This window comes from Oncorhynchus tshawytscha, linkage group LG15, assembly GCF_018296145.1.
Source record: "Oncorhynchus tshawytscha isolate Ot180627B linkage group LG15, Otsh_v2.0, whole genome shotgun sequence".
In the NCBI taxonomy this organism is placed as follows: Eukaryota; Metazoa; Chordata; class Actinopteri; order Salmoniformes; family Salmonidae; genus Oncorhynchus; species Oncorhynchus tshawytscha.
In genome coordinates this window covers 8,326,099-8,349,653 of record NC_056443.1, presented here as the reverse complement: position 1 = coordinate 8,349,653, position 23,555 = coordinate 8,326,099, and the positions used below count along the sequence as shown (strand labels likewise).

Below are 23,555 nucleotides of genomic sequence, written 5' to 3'. Positions count from 1 at the left end.
TTACCTTCTTTAAAAAAAAATGTATTCTGATAGTCCAGGTGTGCAGTGTGCATGCACATAATGTGTCACATCAGATTCACTTCAACATGTCCAGTCAGACACGACTAGAAGGTACAAACAAAACCAAACACATTACACCTAATTTCATCATATTTGAACTGTCCATGATGTGTACAGTATGGGATTTACAACATATGGCAGAACCTTATTGGTTCTCCTCAGTAGAGAATAAGCCAGTAAGCGAACAGATAAAACCTTCTGTATAACGTCATTCAAATGGGACCCAAGAAAAGTGACAGCAAAAAAAGAAGCGTAAAACAACTGTCTCCAAATTTAAGTTTGCCTTTCATCCTCCAGTTTCTTTGTTCGGGTGCGGTAAAGTAAGTTACATACTTTGCATACTTATTAAGAGGCTAAACTTGGCTCCTCGTATGTGTAGTTACTATGTATTTCACAAAAGTGCTAACGTTAGCTAGTAACGTTACCAGTTAACGTTAGCTAAATAGCTATCGTGTCCTGCCTTAAAATATTGCCAGCTACCTGGCTGATGTCACCGCATGAGGCAAAGTCTTTAGCAATACCGTTAAACTTAGCTAGCTACTATTTCTATGATATAAGGACATGTTACACACTGAATGAAACAGCATACACTTAGTACTGCTGGGTGTTATTAACCAAGCATGTGAACATAGTAACGTTACGTATCTTGCTAGGATAAGAGGCTTATCACTGAAACAGGAACTACATTGTTGTTCTGAACACATTTGCATTGGTGGTTTCACAGTTAGCTGAAATATGTCCAGAGGAAACTAGCTAGCTACGTAGCAAGTTGAATCTTTCTCTTGTTGACATCAACAATTACACCAGTCCTTTTCCATTCTGGCAAAACGACCTAACGTTACTGCCAGACTGTGAAAATAACCTTCTTTGCTTAAAATGTTTCATATTTTACAGACTGTATTGTTAGAGATGACGTTGCAATGGACTGCAGTTGCCCTCTTCCTCTATGTGGAAATAGGTGTACTCCTCATCCTCTGTCTACCCTTCGTCTCAGCCACCAGGTAGGAATGAGCCCTAACCAATCCTGATACTGCAACAACCCAGTAAGAGAAATTATGTTGACATTTTGTCTAAAATACGTATTTTCCAGACATTGAAGTCGGGTTGATTTTCAGTTCTGAATGAAAGTTGAAAATACGTAATTTGCACATGTTAAAAATACATGTTTTTTGGTCACGTTCGGATTACCAGGACGCATACTCGGAGCATGCGCCGACCAGCTGGCAAGTGTCAAACTGACATATTCAACCATACCCACATGTTTCAAGCAGACCACCATAGTCCCTGTGCCCATGAACACCAAGGTAACCTGCCTAAATGACTTCCGCCACAGTAGCACTCACATCTGTAGCCAATGTTAGGTTCTAGTTATTAGAGTAAGAGCCAGACGGACATTGTGAAAGCTTAAACCAAGTTTATTCTTGCCAAAGGATCGAACAGCTGAATTGACAAAAACATGTTTACAATAGTGGTGGTATTTGTACCACAGTTTGGGTGGAGTCTCCTCCTTCTCGCAAAACATACTTTCCTGCCTAGCAATAAAGATACAAAGTAATATGGGCAATAAATGGTTCCTCTTCCCTTAACATGACCTGACCCCCTTCACCACTAATCCATGGCTCGCTCCTCTTATTAATGTTGCCACATGTGATTGTTTTCCCTGCACTCATCACAGTCCAAGCTTAATTGCACACACCATACACCTTCCTCCTACAGATAACCATTAACTTCTGGTGTAGACCCTCTAAACCTAAGCACTCGATATTTCAATAGGATACCTGATAATTAACCCTATCCCAAGTTAAGGAGTTAGAAGCCAGAATCCATCACCATGAAAATCTTTAAAAAGCTGGTCAAGGCTCACATCAACACCATCATCCCAGAAACCTTGGACCCACTCTAATTTGCATGCTGCCCCAACAGATCCACAGGTGATGCAATCTCTATTGAACTCCACACTGCCCTTTCCCACCTGGAACAACTAGGTGAGAATGCTGTTCAAATCCAATTGTATTAGTCACATGCACCGAATACAACAGGTGTAAACCTTACAGTGAAATGCTTTTTTACGTGCCCCTGACCAACAGTTCAGTTTAAAAAAAAATATGGATAAGAATAAGAGAAGTTTTTAAAAATTCAATTAAAAAAAAGTAATTAAAGAGCAGCAGTAAAAAATAACAATATATACAGGGGGGTGCCGGTACAGAGTCAATGTGCAGGGACACCTTTTAGTTGAGGTAGTTTGTAAATGTAGGTAGAGTTAATTAAAGTGACTATGCATAGATGACAACAGAGAGTGGCAGTGGTGTGGAGGGGGGGGCAATGCAAGTAGTCTGGCTAGCCATTTGACTAGATGTTCAGGAGTCTTATGGCTTGGGGGTAGAAGCTGTTTAGAAGCCTCTTGGACCTAGACTTAGCGCTCCGGTACTGCTTGCCGTGTGGTAGCAGAGAGGACAGTCTATGACTAGGGTGGCTGGAGTCTTTGATCATTTTTAGGGCCTTCCTCTGACACCGCCTGGTATAAAGGTCCTGGATGGCAGGGAGCTTGGCCTCAGTGATGTACTGGGCCGATCGCACTAACCCCTGTAGTGTCTTGCGGTTGGATCCCGAGCAATTGCCATACCAGGCAGTGATATAACAAGTCAGGATACTCTCGATGGCGCAGCTGTAGAACCTTTTGAGGATCTGTGGACCCATGCCAAATCTTTTCAGTCTCCTGAGGGGGAATAGGTTTTGTCTTGCCTGCTTCACGACTCTCATGGTGTGCATGGACCATGTTAGTTTGTTGGCGATGTGGACACCAAGGAACTTCAACCTGCTTCACTGCAGCCCCGGCGATGAGAATGGGGGCGTGCTCACTCATCTTGATCACGTTGAGGGAGAGGTTGTTGTCCTGGCACCATACGGCCAGGTCTCTGACCACCTCCCTATAGGTTACTTTAGTGTTCTTGGGCACAGGCACTATGGTGGTCTGCTTAAAATATATTGGTATTACAGACTCGGACAGGAAGCTGTTGTAAATATCAGTGAAGACACTTGCTAGTTGGTCAGCGCATTCTCGCCGTACACGTCCTGGTAATCCATCTGGCCCTGCGGCCTTGTGAATGTATTTTATTTGTTTACCCCTTTTTTTCTCCCCAATTTCGTGGTATCCAATTGGTAGTAGTTAGTCTTGTCTCATCGCTGCAACTCCCATACGGACTTGGGAGAGGCGATGGTTAAACACAACCCAACCTAGCTGCCAGTACACCGTACACCTTCTTGACACAACGCACATCCAACCCGGTAGCGGCAACATTATGTACAAAATGAGTAAAAAAGTTACAAACAACGCAGATAAACAAAAAAACACAATCGGTTGGGGGCACGTAAAACGTCTGCCTTCTGCTCTGGCGCCATTTTGAGTACAGCTTAGCTTTCAACACCTTAGTGCCCCTCAAGCTCATCACAAAGCTAAGGACCCTGGGACTGAACACCTCCCTCTGCAACTGCATCCTGGACTTCTTGACGGGCTGCCCCTCAACACAGGGGCCCCTCAGGAGTGTGTGCTTATTCCCCTCCTGTACTCCCTGTTAACCTACAACTGCGTGGCCATGACTCCGACACCGAGTTTGCAGACGGCACGACGGTGGTAGGCCTGATCAACAACGACAATGAGACCACCTATAGGGAGGGGGTCAGAGACCTGGCAGTGTGATGCCAGGACAACAACCTCTTCCTCAAGGTGAGCAAGACAAAGGAGATGATCGTGGACTACAGAACGCCCGCATTCAAATTGACAACGCTGTAGTGGAACGGGTCGAGAACTTCAAGTTCCTTGGTGTCTACAACACTTAAGAACCTATCATGGTCCGAACACACCAACACAGTCGTGAAGAAGGTACAACAACACCTCTCCCCCCTCAGGAGGCTGAAAAGATTTGGCATGGGTCTCTCAGATCCTCACAAAGTTCTACAGCTGCACCATTGCGAGCATCCTGACTTGTTGCATCACCGCTTGGTATGGCAACAGCTCTGCATCCGACCGCAAGGTGCTACAAAAGCACACAGCTCTACACTGGGGCCAAGCTTCCTGCCATCCAGGACCTATATACCAGGTGGTGTCGGAGGAAGGCCCTAAATTGTTAGACTCCAGCCACCCAAGTCAGACTGTTCTCTATGCTACCGCACGGCAAGTGGTATGTCAAGTCCGGGACCAAAAGGCTCCTTAACAGCTTCTACCCCGAAGCCACAAGACTGCTGAACAGTTAATCAAATGCCAACCGGACTATTTGCACTGACCCCCTTATTTTATTCTTATTTGTGCTTTTTGCTATGACTCTCTTGCACAGGCTCAATGTACACTCACTGGACTCTAACCACACACTCACACATGCTACACTGACACTCTAACAGGGACACACAGACAAAACACACACATGCATATTACATCACACACACATTCACATTCCTTCACACTCTTCACATACGCTGCTGCTACTCTCTGTTTATTATCTATGCATAGTCACTTTACCCCTACCTACATGTACATATTACTTCGACTAATCCGTACCCCTGCACATTGACTCAGTACCGGTACCCCTTGTATATAGCCTCGTTATTGTGATTTTGTTACTTTTTTTCATTTAGTTTATTTAGCAAATGCCTTACATTTTAAAACTCTGCATTGTTGGTTAAGGGCTCGTATGTAAGCATTTCACGGTAAGGTCTACCTACACCTGTTCATCCCAAATGTGTTTGATGGGGTTGAGGTCAGGGCTCTGTGCAGGCCAGTCAAGTTCTTCCACACCAATCGTGACAAACAATTTATGTTTGTACCTCGCTTTGTGCATTGGGGCATTGTCATGCTGAAACAGGAAAGGGCCTTCCCCAAACTGTTGCCACAAAGTTGGAAGCACAGATTGTCATTGTATGCTGTAGCGTTAAGATTTAACTTGACTGGAACTAAGGGGCCTAGCCAGAACCATGAAAAACAGCCCCAGACCATTATTCCTCCTCCACCAATCTTTACAGTTGGCAATATGCATTGGTCCAGGTAGTGTTCTTCTGGCATCCGCCAAACTCAGATTCGTCTGTCGGACTGCCAAATGGTGAAGCGTGATTCATCACTCCAGAGCACACGCTTCCACTGCTCCAGAGTCTAATGGCGGTGAGCTTTACACCACTGCAGCCGACACTTGGCATTGTGCATGGTGATCTTGGGCTTGTGAGTGGCTGCTCGGCAATGGAAACCCATTTCATTGATGCTCATGACGAACAGTTCTTGTGCTGAAGTTGCTTCCAGAGGCAGTTTGTAACTCGGTAGTGAGTGTTGCAATCGAGGACAGACAATTTCTGTACACTACGCGCTTCAGCAGTCCCGTTCTGTGAGCTTGCGTGGCCTACTACTTCGCGGCTGAGTCGTTGTTTCTCCTAGACATTTCCTCTTCACAATAACAGCACTTACAGTTTCCGGGGCAGCTCTAGCATGGAGGAAATTTGACAAAGGTGGCATCCTTTGATGGTGCCACCTTGAAAGTCACTGAGCTGTTCTTTCAAGCTATTCGACTGCCAATGTTTGTCTACGGCGATTGCATGGCTGTGTGCTCGATTTTATGCACTTGTCACCAATGGGTGTTGCTGAAATGGCTGAATCCACTCATTGTGCTTCTACACCTGCATTGCTTGCTGTTTGGGGTTTTAGGCTGGGTTTCTGTACAGCACTTTGAGATATCAGCTGATGTACGAAGGGCTATATAAATAAATTTGATTTGAACTGGTGTCCACATAATTTAGAATGTACACTATATATACAAAAACTAAGTAGCATTATATTACAATGTTTATTATCGCTCCCATCTGTCACATGCACTGTTAGCTTCTTCATAAGCTTTAAAACTGGTAGTGGTGATTTTTCAATTTAGTCCAACTCACAGAATAAACTAACAGACCACTTCAACTACAATAACATTCTCAGTAACGGTTACTGAAATATTTGTTTCTTGCTGTGAATGTGATATGTTGTTTATCTACCTTAGTTGAATGCACTGACTGTAAGTTGCTCTGGATAAGAGCGTCTGCTGAATGACCTAAATGTAGTACCCAAAAAGTGTTAAACAAATCATAATGTATTTCATATGAGGTTCTTCAAAGTAGCCACACTTTGCCTTTGACAGCTTTGCACACTCTTGGCATTCTCGCAATCAGCTTCATGAGGTAGTCACCTGGAATGCATTTCAATTAACAGATGTGCCGTTTTAAAAGTACATTTGTGGAATTTCTTTCCTTAATGCGTTTGAGGCAATCAGTTGTGTTTTGAAAAGGTATGGGTGGTATACAGAAGATTTGATGAAAGACCAAGTCCATATTATGGCAAGAACAGCTCAAATAAGCAAATAGAAACAACAGTCCATCATTACTTTAAGACATGAAGGTCAGTCAATGCGGAAAATTTCAAGAACTTTTAACGTTTCTTCAAGTGCAGTTGCAAAAAATCAAATCAAATGTTATTTGTCACATACACATGGATAGCAGATGTTAATTCAAGTGTAGCGAAATGCTTGTGCTTCTAGTTCCGACAGTGCAGTAATATCTAACAATTCCCCAACAACTACACAATGCACACAAATCTAAAGGGGTGAATGAGAATATGTGCATGTAAGTATATGGATGGCCGAGCGGCATAGGCAAGGTGCCATAGAGGGTATAAAATACTGTATATACATGTGATATGAGTAAGATATGTAAACATAATTAAAGTGGCATTATTTAGAGTGCATTGTATAAAGTGACTAGTGATCCATTTACTAAAGTGGCCAGTGACTGGGTCTCAATGTAGGCAGCAGCCTCTCAGTTATTTTTTATTTTATTAGGCAAGTCAGTTAAGAACAAATTCTTATTTTCAATGACGGCCCTGAACTGCCCTTCAGGGGCAGAACGACAGATTTGTACCTTGTCAGCTCGGGGATTTGAACTTGCAACCTTCCGGTTACTAGTCCAACGCTCTAACCACTAGGCTACCATGCCGCCCCTGCTGTTTAGCAGTCTGATGACCTTGAGATAAGCTGTTTTTCAGTCTCTCTGTCCCAGCTTTGATGCAGACACATCTCAACATCGACTGTTCAGAGGAGACTGAATCAGGCCTTCATGGTCGAAATGCTGCAAATAAACCACTACTAAAGGACACCAATAAGTGGAAGAAACTTGCTTGAGCCAAGAAACACAAGCAATGGACATTAGGTGAAACCAAAATGTTTGAGTCAGTCAAATCGCATGAATCCATATTAGATACGGCAAAATGTATAGAATTGCAAGAAAAGTGTCTTTAAACCTGCAGAATTGTTCTCTGCACCCCATGACAAAATGTGTAGAACTGCAGGAAATACGTTTTTAAACCTGCAACATTTTTCTTAAAATCAATACACAAGTATATTTTTTCAAACCTGCATATTTAGTTAAAAGAAATTCATGTTAGCAGGCAATATTAACAAGACTTAGGGACTTAGGGCCACCGAGAAAATATGGAACGGTTCCGTATTTCACTGAAAGATAACGTTTTGTTTTCTAAATGATAGTTTTTTTTCCAGATTTAACCATACTAATGACCTAAGGCTCGTATTTGTTGTGTTTATTTTATTATAATTAAGTCCATGATATTTGATAGAGCAGTCTGACTGAGCGGGGGTAGGCAGCAGCAGGCTCGTAAGCATTCATTCAAACAGCACTTTCCTCCGTTTGCCAGCAGCTCTTCACAATGCTTGAAGCACAGCGCTGTTTATGACTTCAAGCCTATCAACCCCTGAGATTAGGCTGGCAATACTAAAGTGACTATAAGAACATCCAATAGTCAAAGGTAAATTAAATACAAACGGTATAGAGAGAAATAGTTCTATAATAACTACAACCTAAAACTTCTTAACTGGGAATATTGAAGACTCATGATAAAAGGAACCACCAGCTTTCATATGTGCTCATGTTCTGTAAGGAACTTAAAACGTTAGCTTTTTTTACATGGCACATATTCACTTTTACTTCTCCAACACTGTTTTTGCATTATTTAAACCAATTGAACATGTTTCATTATTTATTTGAGACTAAATTGATTTTATGTATGTATTATATTAAGTTAAAATAAGTGTTCATTCAGTATTGTTGTAATTGTCATTATTACAAATAGATATATAAAAATTGTCCGGCGTAATCGGTATCGGCTTTTTTGGCAACCAATAATCGGTATCGGCGTTGAAAAATCATAAATCGGTCGACCTCTAGACCAGGCCAAATCTGAACTAAACAAAGATGTCTATGATTGGTTCATATTCTGACAGAAAATTGACGTCCTGTACGTTGAAATCAAGGCTACTGCACCAAATAAAGACTGCCGATCCAGACAGGACCAAAAAAAGTCGTCCAAAAGACGTTGTGGTCCATGCTTAGTAGGACTCCATAACATGGAGAGTATAGCCATGGACAAAGTAGTAAAAGGGGCTTGGCTCCCTACAAGCTACAACAGGAATCATGTTACAATTAGTTGACTGGTTGATTGATTGGTCAACCAAGTTTTAGTTTTTTTAGCAGTTGCAAACAAACTAGACACCCTAATGTACTTGTTCTCTTGCTCAGTTGTGCACCGGGGCCTCCCACTCTTTCTATTCTGGTTAGGGCCGAGTTTGCGTTGTTCTTTGAAGGGAGTAGTACACAGCATTGTACGAGATCTTCAGTTTCATGGCAATTTCCCACATGGAAAATACCTTTTTATTTCTCAGAACAAGAATAGACTGACGAGTTTCAGGAGGAAGGTCTTTGTTTCTGGCCATTTTGAGCCAGTAATCTAACTCACAAATGCTGATGCTCCAGATACTCAACTAGTCTAAAGAAGGCCAGTTTTATTGCTTCTTTAATTAGAACACAGTTTTTAGCGGTGCTAACATAATTGCAAAAGGGTTTTCTAATGATCAATTATACTTTTAAAATGATAAACTTGGATTAGCTAACACAACGTGCCATTGGAACACAGTGATGGTTGCTGATAATGGGCCTCTATAGAAATTCCATGAAAAACCTGCCACAATAGTCATTTACAACATTAACAATGTCTACACTGTATTTCTGATCAATTTGATGATATTTTAATGGATAAAAAATGTCCTTTAAAAAAAACAAGGACATTTTGAAGTGACTCCAAACTTTTGAACGGTAGTGTAGAACATTTACCGTTAATTTCTAATCTATAATGTTTGTTTGGTTATGGTAATTTCTGTCAATTCATTCAATCGTATTTTTCTAGTTTTACCGTTCTCACTGTCAAAGTGGACACGTTTGCAGAGCGCACAACCTATGCCACTATTGTGATAACTCATAATAAACTCATCTGTTTTTGTCAATTTAAGACGTTGTCTTTTGTTTGGGGTGTTACTGTCAATGTTGAGTAAGGACGGTCGAGTCATGCAGGCAGTCAAATTCCACTTGACCATTTAGTCACGGTAATTAGGCTACTCCAAGCTCTGATGCTGCTGATGGTCATTTGTAGTCTAACAAACTTGCGAACTGTTTCAAAACAGGTGCATTATAAATGATCACTTGTGAATGATGCCCAACAGGTTAAGGCAAGAACAAAATACCTTTTTTTATTTATTTTTTTATCATAGTTGCAAACCTCATGTAGCCTTGGCCATAGCACTATATGTTTTGATAAGGTTTGTATCACAACTAAAGGGGCCAAATAATTTTAAATCAAGCACATTAATCTGCTTCACAAGGGGTGTAGAGCCTAACTGCCATACATAAGCAGCGCTTGAGTTTCAAGTTTGGGGAAGATAATTTCCACCATAAAAATTTTAAAAAACTACCCAAACCCATACAACGCTAGACAAATTGTGCGCCTCCCTATGGGACTCCCGGTCACGGCCGGTTGTTATAAAGCCCGGGATTGAACCTGGGTCTGTAGTGATGCTCCTAACACTGCAATGCAGTGCCTTAGACCGCTGCACCACTCGGGAGCCAATGCCACAGAGTTCTTAGCCAATCTTGTCTGCTAAATGAACTACTGTAGCCCACAGACAAATGGCATAGCCAGATCAGGACCTAACATAAGGACAAGTATGCTATTCTTTTCTTCTGGAAGACTGCATTTTCTTCATATCATCTTTCTTTATATCTGTCTAAAATAAATAATGGATTTATTGGAGGCTATATTACATGGATTTATTATCATTTTAAAAAATGTAGATGTTCCAAAATTCTGCATCAGTGGCTTGTAGGCTGTGTGTGGAAGCCAGGAGATGCTAAATGTGTTTGTTAATTAACGGCCAATTACCGTGAGACCGACAGTTATTTGCTTGGCAATCACCGGTTATTTGCTTGACAATTCCATGACCGCCACAGCCTTAGTAAGGAGGACGTGCACCTGATTACACATAGAAGTAAGGTTACCTGGCCTGCTCGCAAATGTATGCCCATTTGGGGATCTGATAGTATTTGTGAATGGCTTAACACACCACCACTAATGAACTGTGGAGCTTCTCAAAGTAATGTTTTCTTCACCTCAAACACAGTCTGTTTTACATCCATTGAGATTGAGAATGATAATGGTTCCACAGTGTATTTGAAAAATCTTTCCAGCTCTCCCTTTTGATAACCACGCAGCGTGAAGGGAAAATGTCATGCTTTGATCGAGAGGAAACGTCATAAAATAGGCCTACCTGGTGAGCTCTTATCCCTAGCGCAAATAGTCTACAGATGTCTGTCACGAGCTCACTGGCGTGGCGAACTCTAAGAATATTTTAGTTTGCTAGTGTGAGAACTTCTGGTTGAACCCAAGTTGATAGTTGATACAATGTTTCAAGTTCGTTGCAGACAGGCCATGCGTAGCCAATGTGATTTATAGGATATTTATTTTTGTCAGGATATTTTCTACCTACAGGCGGCCATGTTTTATTTGTTGGCTTTATGTAGGCTAATTTTACAAAGTTGGCAATGGCAATAAAGTTACTTTTTAGGTTTCTATCATTTTCGTTTAGATTTTGATCAAATTTTGATTCACCACATGTCAATGATTGAGATACGAAGACATTATTATAAATTAAATAAAACCGTTCAACTAAAATCTCCCTCCAGCAGGAGGAGGATGGTCGGGTCACGTTAATAAGTTTTAGTTATCTTGATCTCTGGCTCCCTCTTGAGTCATTTGTGTCTTATTTAATTAAATAGTTTGCTTGAAGTGTCAGACAAGCATCTAGTTTATTTTATTAAAACACATAGGGTGTGTCTATGAATGGAAAATACAGGTTTTAACATTTCTACCAATTGATTGGTAGAAAGAACAGAGGACTTTCGGTCAACAAGTTGTTTTTATTTTTGTCGGGGACAGCCCTAAACTGCATCCAGGGATTTTTTATTAGACATTGATTTGCTTTTGCAGTGTTCTGAGTCTCAGCATTATGTTTTTGTGCTCTTTTGCAGATGGCAGAGTATCTTCCAGCTGAGAATATGGAACAAAATGGCCAGGTTTTGGAATAAATTCTTCCTCGCCATGATCATAATCCTTATAGTCCTCTTCCTCGGTAAACTGATGCCAGAAAGTGTCATGGTTTAATTTACTTGCAGATCATTGTCATTATTGTGAGTGACTATCTCATACAATGCTTTTGCAATCTCCATGTCGTACCACACCCTCCTGTCCTCCCATAGATGCTGTGCGTGAGGTGAGGAAGTATTCGGGGGCGGGAAACAGCAAGGATGCTAATCTGCATCCCAACATGTTTGACAACCTCCACATGAAGCTGTTCAGAGCCCAGAGGAACCTCTACATCTCTGGCTTTTCCCTCTTTCTCTGGCTGTAAGTCCTGGATCTGTCTGTCCATTACTCACCTATTGACATACTGAATCCTCACTGTGTCTTCTTCACATTGGGATGGATACTGGTGAAAACCAGCCAGTGCATGGATTGTCATAATCTTAGAGATTTCTTTATTCATTACAATGACCATAACACCCTGGTGGCACATCGTAGCAAAATGTTTAAGCAACGGAAATCCCCCCCAAAATTCAGATGGACAAGTTCAGGTGGCAGCTCTGTTGAATTTTTTAAAAAATGAATCAGTATTGAACACAATTTATGTGTGTTGTTTCCCTACAGAGTGCTGAGGCGGGTGATCACTCTGATCAACCAGCTGGCGATGGCGTCTAGCACCACGGCCTCTCTGCAGACCAAGGCAGAGAGTGATAACCAAACTGCCAAGAAATACATGGAGGACAACGAGCTACTGAAACAGGTGAAGTCATACCCAGTATCACTGCCCTTTCTGCACCTGACCCCATATTTAAAAGTGTCTCAAAAAGAAGAGGAGCGCTGATCTAGGATAAGGCTCCCCTTGTCCACGGAAACGTATTCATTTAGATGTAAGGCGAAATGGATGTTATATCAGAACTCCTACTCAGAGATATGGGTCTTCATCCACACTAAAAGTAACTAAAATAATTTTGGTATTACATAAGGTTGAGAGGTGTGATTAATGGTTAATGTGTTTTTTTCAGACTCTGATGGATGGGAAGGGGAACAAGGCCACAGCAGAGGGAAACGAGCTGCTGAAAAAAGAGATGGAGAAACTGAGAGGAGAACTGAAGGGCTCAGGGGAAGGTGAGGAAGATACACAGACAATACTTTTGTGACCGACTGAATAATAGAATCAAAAATCCAATAATACTGAAATCAATTGAAAATGTACAACTACAATACAATAACCAACCAAATGAAATCAGACCATAATGACAGTAAAACAAACATCGGCTTCAATTACTGTTCAAGAATGTGCACTTTGACCCATAGCATGTCACCTTTTAGAGAGATTGGATGATATGCATGGGAATTGGATGATAATGGGAATGCTTTGGGGTTAATGTTTTACCTAGCCTTGATAAAGTCCCAATCCGAGATGGAAGCTATGAAGAAACAATCCGATGGACTGACCAAAGAATACGACCGACTGCTGAAAGAACACCAGGTAACCCCAGACCAGCTCATATACAGTATCTACAATTAGCCTACAGTGCCTTCAGAAAGTATTCACACCCCTAGACTTTTTCCAAATGTTGTTGTGTTACATTTCGCCAATGGCCTACACACAATACCCCATAATGTCAAAGTGGAAACATGTTTTTTGAAATTTGTACAAATTAATAAAAAGCTGAAATGTCTTGAGTCAATAAGTATTCAACCCCTAATAAGTTCAGGGATGAACATTTGCTTAACAAATCGCATAATAAGTTGCATGGACTCACACACAATTATTTGTAAGGTCCCTTAGTTGAGCAGGGAATTTCTAACACAGATTCAACCACAAAAACCAGGACGGTTTTCCAATGACTTGCAAAGAAGGGCACCTATTGGTAGATAGGTAAAATTACAATAAAAAAAAGCAGACATTGAATATCCCTTTGAGCATGGTGAAGTTATTAATTACACTTTGGATGGTTTATCAATACACCGTCACTACAAAGGTTCAGGCGTCCTTCCTAGCTCCGTTGCCAGAGAGTGAGGAAACTGCTGTGGGACCGCCATGAGGCCAATAGTGACTTTAAAGCAGTTTGAGTTTAATGGCTGTGACAGGATAACTGAGGATGGATCATGAACATTCTAGTTACTCCATAATATTAACCTAATTGACATAGTGAAAAGATGGAAGCATGAACATAAATATTATTTTTTTATATCCCAAAACATGCATCCTGTTTGCAATAAGGCACTAAAGTAATACTGCAAAAAATGTGGCAAAGAAAATATATTTTTGTCCTGGATGCAAAGTGTTATGTTTGGGGAAAATCTAATGCAACACATGACTGAGTACCACTCTCCATATTTTTGGGCATTGTGGTGGCTGCATCATGTTAAGGGTATGCTAGTAATTTTTAAAGACTGGAGTTTTTCATCATAAATGGGATGGAGCTAAGCACTGGCAAAATATTACAGGAAAACCTAGTTCAGTCTCCTTTCCACCAGATACTGGGAGAATTCACCTTTCAGCAGGACAATAACCTAAAACAAAAGGCCACATCTTCACTGGAATTGTTTACCAAGACGATAGTGAATGTTCCTAAGTGGCCGAGTTACAGTTTTGACTTAAATCTACTTGAAAATCTATGGCAAGACCTGAAAATTGTCTAGCAATGATCAACAAAATTTGACAGAGCTTTAAGAGTTTTGAAAAGCATAATGGGCAAATACTTCTCAATCCAGGTGTGGAAAGCTCTTAGATTCACCCATAGACTCACAGCTGTAATCTCTACCAAAGGCTCTTACAAAGTATTGACTCAGGGGTGTGAGTACTCATGAAAATGAGATTTCTGTATTTAATTTTCAACAAATTGTGCAAAAAAATTCTACCACGTTTTCACTTTGTCGGAATCGTGTATAGATAAGTGACATTTTGAATTCAGGCTGTGACACAACATGTAGAATAAATCAAGAGGGATGAATAATTTCTGAAGACACTGTACATGTTTGATTTGATATTACTGCTCACCCTGCCTTGTTCAAAGCTGTCAGCACTTAGATAATGTATATTACTCCCCTGCTCAAATGTAGACGGAATATTTCAGCTCTGACTTTAGTACTACTACTGTACATTTACCACTTCACATATACACTGTATATATTGTTTTTTCCAGAATCTTCAAGAGTGTGGAGACAAAAAGGATGATTGATCGGGGTTATGACTACAGCTGTCAGAACGTTTACAGATTGTACCAAGAAACCAGAAAAAAAACACTGTCACGCACGCTATCATTTTCCTTTGACATACTGAAGCACTCTGCATGATGTCACCAAAATACTCCTCCAAAGCACCACTGAGCTGGCAAACATTAGATAAAAAGCACCTGAGCACGTTTGTAATAGAATAGCTACTACACCAGCATAGAAATAGTATTTGCTGACTTTTGGAGAATTTCAGTTGTGAATGAATGCCTGCCTGCATGGCTGTACAAGCTTCAGATTACAGTGGTCTTCTACTGTGAATGTATTTTTGATGTAATGGGCTTGCTATGCTGTTTTTTCCCTGTATATGGCAAGAGGACCATCGTTGCATTCATATCCATTTTGTTTCACCTTAGCAGTTAGGCGTATTACAGATTGAGTTGTATGTGTTTTGTAAAACAAAATTAGCATTGAATTAGTGGTAGAGAGGCTATATTGAGTTATTTTTGTTATTGAATATTTGATATCAATGGTGATGTTCTGTTTTTCATTCCTCTTAGATGTGAAGGGTTTGTGAATATTACACAGGGTCATGATTTTCTGTTTTGTAATAAGCATACTGAAATGGAAAATTCTGAGCAAATTCATCTTTCCTCTTTTCACTCAGACTCTCTGTATTGACTGTCCCAGCCCAGGGGTTGGGTTGGGTAGACCGGGTCAGCACTTGGAGTGGGTAATTGACCAACAAACTTCCTCCAGCCCCCATCCCCTAAGTACTTATCTCCTATAGGGCCCCAGTACTGTATATCCCCCTGTACTGTACTGACTAAGTGCCTTTCAGACCACTGTAGAGATTTTCTCATTGCGAGTACAAAAATCTGCTTTGAGTAAGAAAGTGTTGCAATATTCCAGTATTGCTCACTATTAGTTGTTTTTGTTGCAAAATACATTTTTTTAGTTTGGAAAAATTGTCTCCACATACCAACATGTTATCCCATATTAAAAATGTTTTACTGTTGTGTTACATTTACAAGTTATTCTCTGTTTTAATCGAAGAAATGCAACTATTTTTTAAGCGAGTGAGAAATGCCATCCATTTCATTAGCTTCACAAAACAAAGTGATTCATATACGTTTTTTCCTGGGTATCGCTGGCAAAATCAACAAACTCAGCCAGCAAAAAAAGAAACGTCCTCTTTGTCAACTGTGTATATTTTCAGCAAACTTAACATGTGTAAGTATTTGTATGAACAAAAAGATTCAACAACTGAGACATAAACTGAACAAGTTCCACAGACATGTGACTAACGGACATGGAATAATGTGTCCCTGAACAAAGGAGGGGTCAAAATCAAAAGTTTGTCCGTATCGGGTGTGGCCACCAGCTGCATTAAGTACTGCAGTGCATCTCCTCAAGGACTGCACCAGATTTGCCAGTTCTTGCTGTGAGATGTTACCCTACTCTTCCACCAAGACGTCTGCAAGTTCCCGGACATTTCTTGGGGGGAATGGGCCTAGCCCACCCTCTGATCCAACAGGTCCCAGACGTGCTCAATGGGATTGAGATCCGGGCTCTTCGCTGGCCATGGCAGAACACTGACATTCCTGTCTTGCAGGAAATCACAGACAGAATGAGCAGTATGGCTGGTGGCATTGTCATGCTGGAGGGTCATGTCAGGATGAGCCTGCAGAAAGGGAACCACATGAGGGAGGAGGATGTCTTCCCTGTAACGCACAGGGTTGAGATTGCCTGCAATGACAACAAGCTCAGTCTGATGATGCTGTGACACATCGCCCCAGACCATGACAGACCCTCCAAATCAATGCCACTCCAGAGTACAGTCCTCGGTGGTACACTCATTCTTCGACGATAAACGCAAAACCGACGATCTCCGCTGGTGAGACAAAACCACAACTCGCCAGTGAAGAGCACTTTTTAACCAGTCCTGTCTGGTCCAGCGACGGTGGGTTTGTGGCCATAGGTGACGTTGTTGCCGGTGAGGTTCTGCCTTACAACTGGCCTACAAGCCCTCAGTCCATCCTCTCAGCCTATTGCGGACAGTCTGAGTACTGATGGAGGGATTGTGCGTTCCTAGTGTAACTCGGGCAGTTGTTGCCATCCTGTACCTGTCCTTCGGATGTACCGATCCTTTGCAGGTGTTACACGTGGTCTGCCGCTGCGAGGACGATCAGCTGTCCATCCTGTCTTCCCTGTAGCGCTGTCTTAGGCGTCTCACAGTACGGCCATTGCAATTTATTGTCCTGGCCACATCTGCAGACCTCATGCCTCCTTGCAGCATGCCTAAAGCACGTTCACGCAGATAAGCAGGGGCCCTGGGCATCTTTCTTTTGGTGTCAGTAGAAAGGCCTCTTTAGTGTCCTGAGTTTTCATAACTGTGAACTTAATTGCCTTCCATCTGTAAGCTGTTAGTGTCTTAATGACCGATCCACAGGTGCATATCCATGAATTGTTTATGGTTCATTGAAAACGCATGAGAAACAGTGTTTAAACCCTTTACAATGAAGATCGGTGAAGTTATTTAGATTTTTACGAATTATCTTTGAAAGACTGTCCTGAAAAAGAGATGTTTCTTTTTTTGCTGAGTTTATAAATTTGGCCCACCAACCCCAGTGATTGAAATTGGCTTTATTACCAGTATGCAATACTGCCACCTATTGGATTTGATCAGAACTGAAATAAGAAAGCTCCTGCTACACACCAAAGGCAGAGAACAGCTATGATAAGCTGGCACAGTGGCATCTCCTGTGGTACAACAGTCACACAGACATGAACAGTAGCCCCGTTTATACCTGCTGCCAACATGTCCTTTGCCCTGATCTTATTCTGATTGTGCCCTTAGTTTTAGACAGGTTTAAACGATTAAAAGGCGCATTATGATCAGATTTTACACAGCGAATTCTCCAGTGTTAAATCAACACAGTGTTAACTGTAACAATGGACAAATCAAATTGTATTTGTCACATGCACCGAATACAACAGGTGTAGACCTTACCGTGAAATGCTTACTTACAAATCCTTAACCAACAATGCAGTTCAAGAAATAGTTAAGAAAATATTGACTAAATAAATTAAAGTCAAAAATAAAATCAAAGTTAACACAATAACGAGGCTATATACTGGGGGTACCAGTACTGAGTCAAAGTACAGGGGTGCAGGTTAGTCAAGGTCATTTGTACATGTAGGTAGGGATAAAGTGACAATGCATAGATAATAACAGCAAGTAGCAGCAGTGTAAAAACAAAGGAGGGGGGTTGGCCATTTGTAGTCCATGTGGCCATTTCATTCATTGTTCAGCACTCTTATGACTTGGAGTAGAAGCTGTTAAGGAGCCTTTTGGACCTAGACTTGGTGCTCTGATACCGCTTACAGTGCGGTCGCAGAGAGAACAGTCTATGACTTGGGTGACTGGAGTCTTTGACAATTTTTCGGGCATTCCTGACACCGTCTAGTATATAGGTCCTGGATGGCAGGAAGCTTGGCCCCAGTAATGTACTGAGCCTTACACACTACTAGAGGTCGACCGATTATGATTTTTCAACACCGATACAGATTATTGGAGGACCAAAAAAAGCTGATACCGATTAATCAGCCAATTTTTCTCTTCTTTTTTCCCTTTTTTGTTTGCAATAATGACAATTACAACAGTACTGAATGAACACTTATTTTAACTTAATATAATACATCAATAAAATCAATTTAGCCTCAAATAAATAATGAAACGTTCAATTTGGTTTAAATAATGCAAAAACAAAGTGTTGGAGAAGAAAGTAAAAGTGCAATGTGTGCCATGTAAAAAAGCTAAAGTTTAAGTTCCTTGCTCAGAACATGAGAAAGCTGGTGGTTGCTTTTAACCTGAGTCTTCAATATTCCGAGGTAAGAAGTTTTAGGCTGTAGTCATTATAGGAATTATAGGACTATTTCTCTCTATACCATTTGTATTTCATTAACCTTTGACTATTGGATGTTCTTATAGGCACTTTAGTATTGCCAGTGTAAGTATAGCTTCCGTCCCTCTCCTCGCTCCTACCTGGGCTCGAACCAGGAACACAATGACAACAGCCACCCTCGAAGCAGCGTTACCCATGCAGAGCAAGGGGAACAACTACTCCAAGTCTCAAACAACTACTCCAAGTCTCAGAGCGAGTGATGTTTGAAACGCTATTAGCGAGCACCCCGCTAACTAGCTAGCCATTTCACATCGGTTACACGAGCCTAATCTCAGGAGTTGATAGGCTTGAAGTCATAAACAGCTGCTGGCAAAGGCACGAAAGTGCTGTTTGAATGAATGCTTACGAGCCTGCTGCTGCCTACCATCGCTCAGTTAGACTGCTCTATCAAATCATAGACTTAGTTATAACATGATAACACACAGAAATACGAGCCTTAGGTCATTAACAATATGGTCAGATCTGGAAACTATCATCTCGAAAACAAGACGTTTATTCTTTCAGTGAAATACAGAACCGTTCCGTATTCTATCTAACAGGTGGCATCCATAAGTCTAAATATTCCTGTTACATTGCACAACCTTCAATGTTATGTCATAATTACGTAAAATTCTGGCAAATTAGGCGGCCCAAACTGTTGCATATACACTGACTCTGCGTGCTATGAACGCAAGAGAAGTGACACAATTTCACCTGGTTAATATTGCCTGCTAACCTGGATTTCTTTTAGCGATTAATCGGTCAACCTCCGCCTTACGGTTGGATGCCGAGCGATTTCCATACCAGGCGGTGATGCAACCGGTCAGAATGCTCTCACTGGTGCAGCTGTTGAACTTTTTGAGGATCTGGGGGACCCATGCCAAAACTTTTCAGTCTCCTCTTCACAATTGTCTTGGTGTGTTTGGACCATGATAGTTTGTTGGTGATGTGGAAACCAAGGAACTTGAATCTCTCGACCCGCTCTGCTGCAGCCCCATCGATGTTAATGGGGGCCTGTTTGGCCCTCCTTTTCCTGTAGTCCACAATCAGCTCCTTTGTCTTGCTAACATTGAGGGAGAGGTTGTTGTCCTGGCACCACACTGCTAGGTCTCTGACCTCCTCCCTATAGGCTATCTCATCGTTGTCGCTGATTAGGCCTACCACTGTCAAACTTAATGAGGGTGTTGGAGTCGTGCTTGGCCACACAGTCGTGGATGAACAGAAAATAGGGGGGGGGCGGCGGCCCGTTAGGAAGTCCAGGCTCCAGTTGCAGAGGGAGGTGTTTAGACCCAGGGTCCTCAGCTTAGTGATGAGCTTTGTGGGCACTATGGTGTTGAACGCTGAGCTGTAGTCAATGAACAGCATTCTCACATAGGTGTTCCTGTTGTCCAGGTGGGAAAGGGCAGTGTGGAGTGCAATAGAGATTGCATCATCTGTGGATCTGTTGGGGCGGTATGCAAATTGGAATAGGTCTAGGGTTTCTGGGATGATGGTGTTGATATGAGCCATGACCAGCCTTTCAAAGCACTTCATGGCTACCGACGTGAGTGCTACGGAGTGGTAGTCATTTAGGAAGGTTACCTTCGCTTTCTTGGGCACAGGGACTATGGTGATCTGATTGGTTGAAAATGTCAGTGAAGACACTTGCCAGATGATCAGCGCATGCTCTAAGTACACGTCCTGGTAATCCGTCTGGCCCCACGGCCTTGTGAATGTTGACCTGTTTAGTCTTGCTTACATCGGCTACGGAGAGCGTGACCACACAGTCGTCCGGAACAGCTGGTGCTCTAATGCATGCTTCATTGTTGTTTGCCTCAAAGCGAGCATGAAATGCATTTAGCTTGTCTGGTAGGCTCTTGTCACTGGGCAGCTCGCGGCTCGGTTTCCCTTTGTAGTCTAATGGTTTGCAAGCCCTGCCGCATCCGACGAACTATACAGGACCACACTTTTAAGTGTTAAATTAACACACTGCTTAGTGTAAAGCCTTATTTTCATATTTCCCAGAGTGCCTTGCCTTTTGAGTGAATTGTAGCGTTACCACCCATGACTGTATTTGTTAGTGACAGAGATGTGGTTGTTGTATTCGTCCATATTCAGTCCTGTAGTCTTCACCAAGTGAGATCCTAAGTGTATAAAAGTTAGGACAGTACAACACAATTCTTAAGGCTTTATTTTGGGGGCCTAGTTTTAACCCTAATACAATGGCTGGGACTCATGGTTTAAAGGCAAAATCAGGCCCGCAGGTCACATTATGCTGGCTTGCAAAATGATGTGTAATTCCAATTGGAATCTAGCCAGGTGATAACGGTCCATGGTCGGACTGCAGAGGAGTGCCACCAGCCGGTCATTGCCAACTGAGACATTAAGAGCATCCGAGATGTGGAAACCACTCACCAGCTCACTGGAGTTCATTTTCAGTTACATTTGTGCAAATCACAATTGATTCATTTTCCCAATATTGTGTACGGCTTGTGACCACAGACTCCAAAGGCAGTCACACAGGAATCTGGTCAAAAATAGTGCACTCTGTATGGGAATAGGGTGTCATATGAGACAGATACTTAGTAACTAGAGATGTGTAGTTATTTCCTTGGGAAAGATACTCTTGAAATGGCTTCATATTTAATTCCTTTACATGGGCCAAAGTGATCAACAATGACCAGCTGTGCAGTTCTATGAAAATAAACTACAACATGGGGGGGGGTTTCCTGGGAGCCACTGTCATTATTCATTTTCACAGAACTTCATAGCCGTCTTTATTATAAACACTTCAGCATTTCATCTGCATTTAGTCTGTAACCTCTCATTCCCTCCAGGGAACTCATTCTGTTTGTGTAATCTTAACAGATATGTATTGTAAATACTTAAAAGGGTAGCTAGAGGTTCCATGTGCATGAATAATTTGAGAAAATATAGAATATACAGGATCTTTATTGTTAAATGGCTCACTTAAGGCACTTCCCCTCCCACCCCACATGTCCTGTCTTGTAGGTGTGATGGCAGGCCGGGGGCTGTTGTCCAACCCGGCCATGTTCACTGGCTACAATGAGACCCCTCTTGAGTGTGTGTGGGACTGGGTGGACCTCGCCACAAACCAGGGGACCCCCTTCACCTGCTTCCACCAGCACCTCATCTACATGCTGGAGAGGGTCAGCTCCCAGCCCGAGAGGAAGGTGATCAACTCCCTGCAAAGCAGCGCCGCAGTCATAGACTACCTCCACAACACATATGGCTCCCCAGACAGAAGGCCTATCATAAACACAGGCTAGGTATATTTTATTGTGCATGTTATTAATTTTATTTTCTATGGAATAAAAGTGTTTGTTTATTATTTCTCATTCTGATAGTTGTGGTGTGCATATGTCTCCCTCTACCAGTGGTATGAGGTACTTAAGTAGTACTTTAAAGTATTATTTAGGGGTATCTGTACTTCACTATTTATATTTGACTCATTTTACTTCACTACATTCCTAAAGAAAATGGCTCACTAAACACACATGCTTTGATTGGAAATTATGATTTTTTTTGTCTGTAAATTTTATCTGTAAATGTAATAAAATAAAAATGGTGCCATTTGGTTTTCTTAATGTAAAGGTTTTGAAATGATTTATGCTTTAGTATTTTTAAAACCAAATACTTTTACTCAAGTAGTATTTTACTGGGTGGCTTTCATTTTTACTTGTATGTCATTTTCTATTGTATCTTTACTTTTACTCATGTCACGAACCGGCTCAAAGTTAGTAACAAAAAGGGAGACATGGAGATAAGGAACAACTAAATATATTTATTAACTAAAGTAAACTAAATATAATTAACAATAATGTGTGTAGTCAGTGGCAAGGTGCTCCATCATGCTGGAAAGGGCATTGTTCATCACGAAACTGTTCCTGGATGGTTGGGAGAAGTTGCTCTTGGAGGATGTGTTGGTACCATTCTTTATTCATGGCTGTGATCTTAGGCAAAATTGTGAGTGAGCCCACTCCCTTGGCTGAGAAGCAACTTCACGCATGAATGGTCTCAGGATGCTTTACTGTTGCCATGACATAGGACTGATGGTAGCACTCACATTTTGCCGGATGCCCCAAACAATCGGAAAGGGGATTCATCAGAGAAAATGACTACCCCAGTGCTCAGCAGTCCAATCCCTGTACCCTTTGCAGAATATAAGTCTGTCCCTGATGTTTTTCCTGGAGAGAAGTGGCTTCATTGCTGCCCTTCTTGACACCTCCAAAAGTATTCGCCTCACTGTGCGTACACCTACCTGCTGCCATTCCTGAGCAAGCTCTGTACTGGTGGTGCCCTGATCCCGCAGTTGAATCAACTTTAGGAGATGGTCCTGGCGCTTGCTGGACTTTCTTGGGGGCCCTGAAGCCTTCTTCACAACAATTGAACCACTCTCCTTGAAGTTCTTCATGGTCCGATAAATGGTTGATTTAGGTGCAATCTTACTGGCATCCTTGCCTGTGAAGCCCTTTTTGCGCAAAGCAATGATGACGGCACGTGTTTCCTTGCAGGTAACCATGGATGACAGCGGAAGAACAATGATTCCGAACACCACCCTCCTTTTGAAGCTTCCAGTCTGTTATTCGAACTCAATCAGCATGACAGAGTGATCTCCAGCCTTGTCCTCGTCAACACTCACACCTGTGTTAACGAGAGAGTCACTGACATGATGTCAGCTGGTCCTTTTGTGGCAGGGCTGAAATGCAGTGGAAATGTTTTTTGGGGATTCAGTTCATTTGCATGGCAAAGAGGGACTTTGTAATTAATGACAATTCATCTAATCACTATTGATAACATTCTGGAGTATATGCAAATTGCCATCATACAAACTGAGGCAGCAGACTTTGCGAAAATTAATATTTGTGTCATTCTCA

General features: G+C 41.8%; 1 protein-coding gene across 1 annotated transcript; it reads left to right on the top strand.

Annotated features, from left to right (window-relative positions):
• The first annotated feature begins 230 nt into the window (after positions 1-230).
• On the top strand, positions 231-15,757 carry bcap29 (B cell receptor associated protein 29). Its single transcript, XM_024372982.2, has 8 exons — positions 231-380; positions 955-1,061; positions 11,500-11,600; positions 11,728-11,875; positions 12,176-12,311; positions 12,574-12,676; positions 12,949-13,040; positions 14,704-15,757. The coding sequence occupies exons 2-8, from the start codon at positions 970-972 to the stop codon at positions 14,737-14,739; spliced, it is 708 nt and encodes a 235-aa protein (XP_024228750.1). The 5' UTR covers positions 231-380; positions 955-969; the 3' UTR covers positions 14,740-15,757.
• The last annotated feature ends 7,798 nt before the right edge of the window (positions 15,758-23,555 follow it).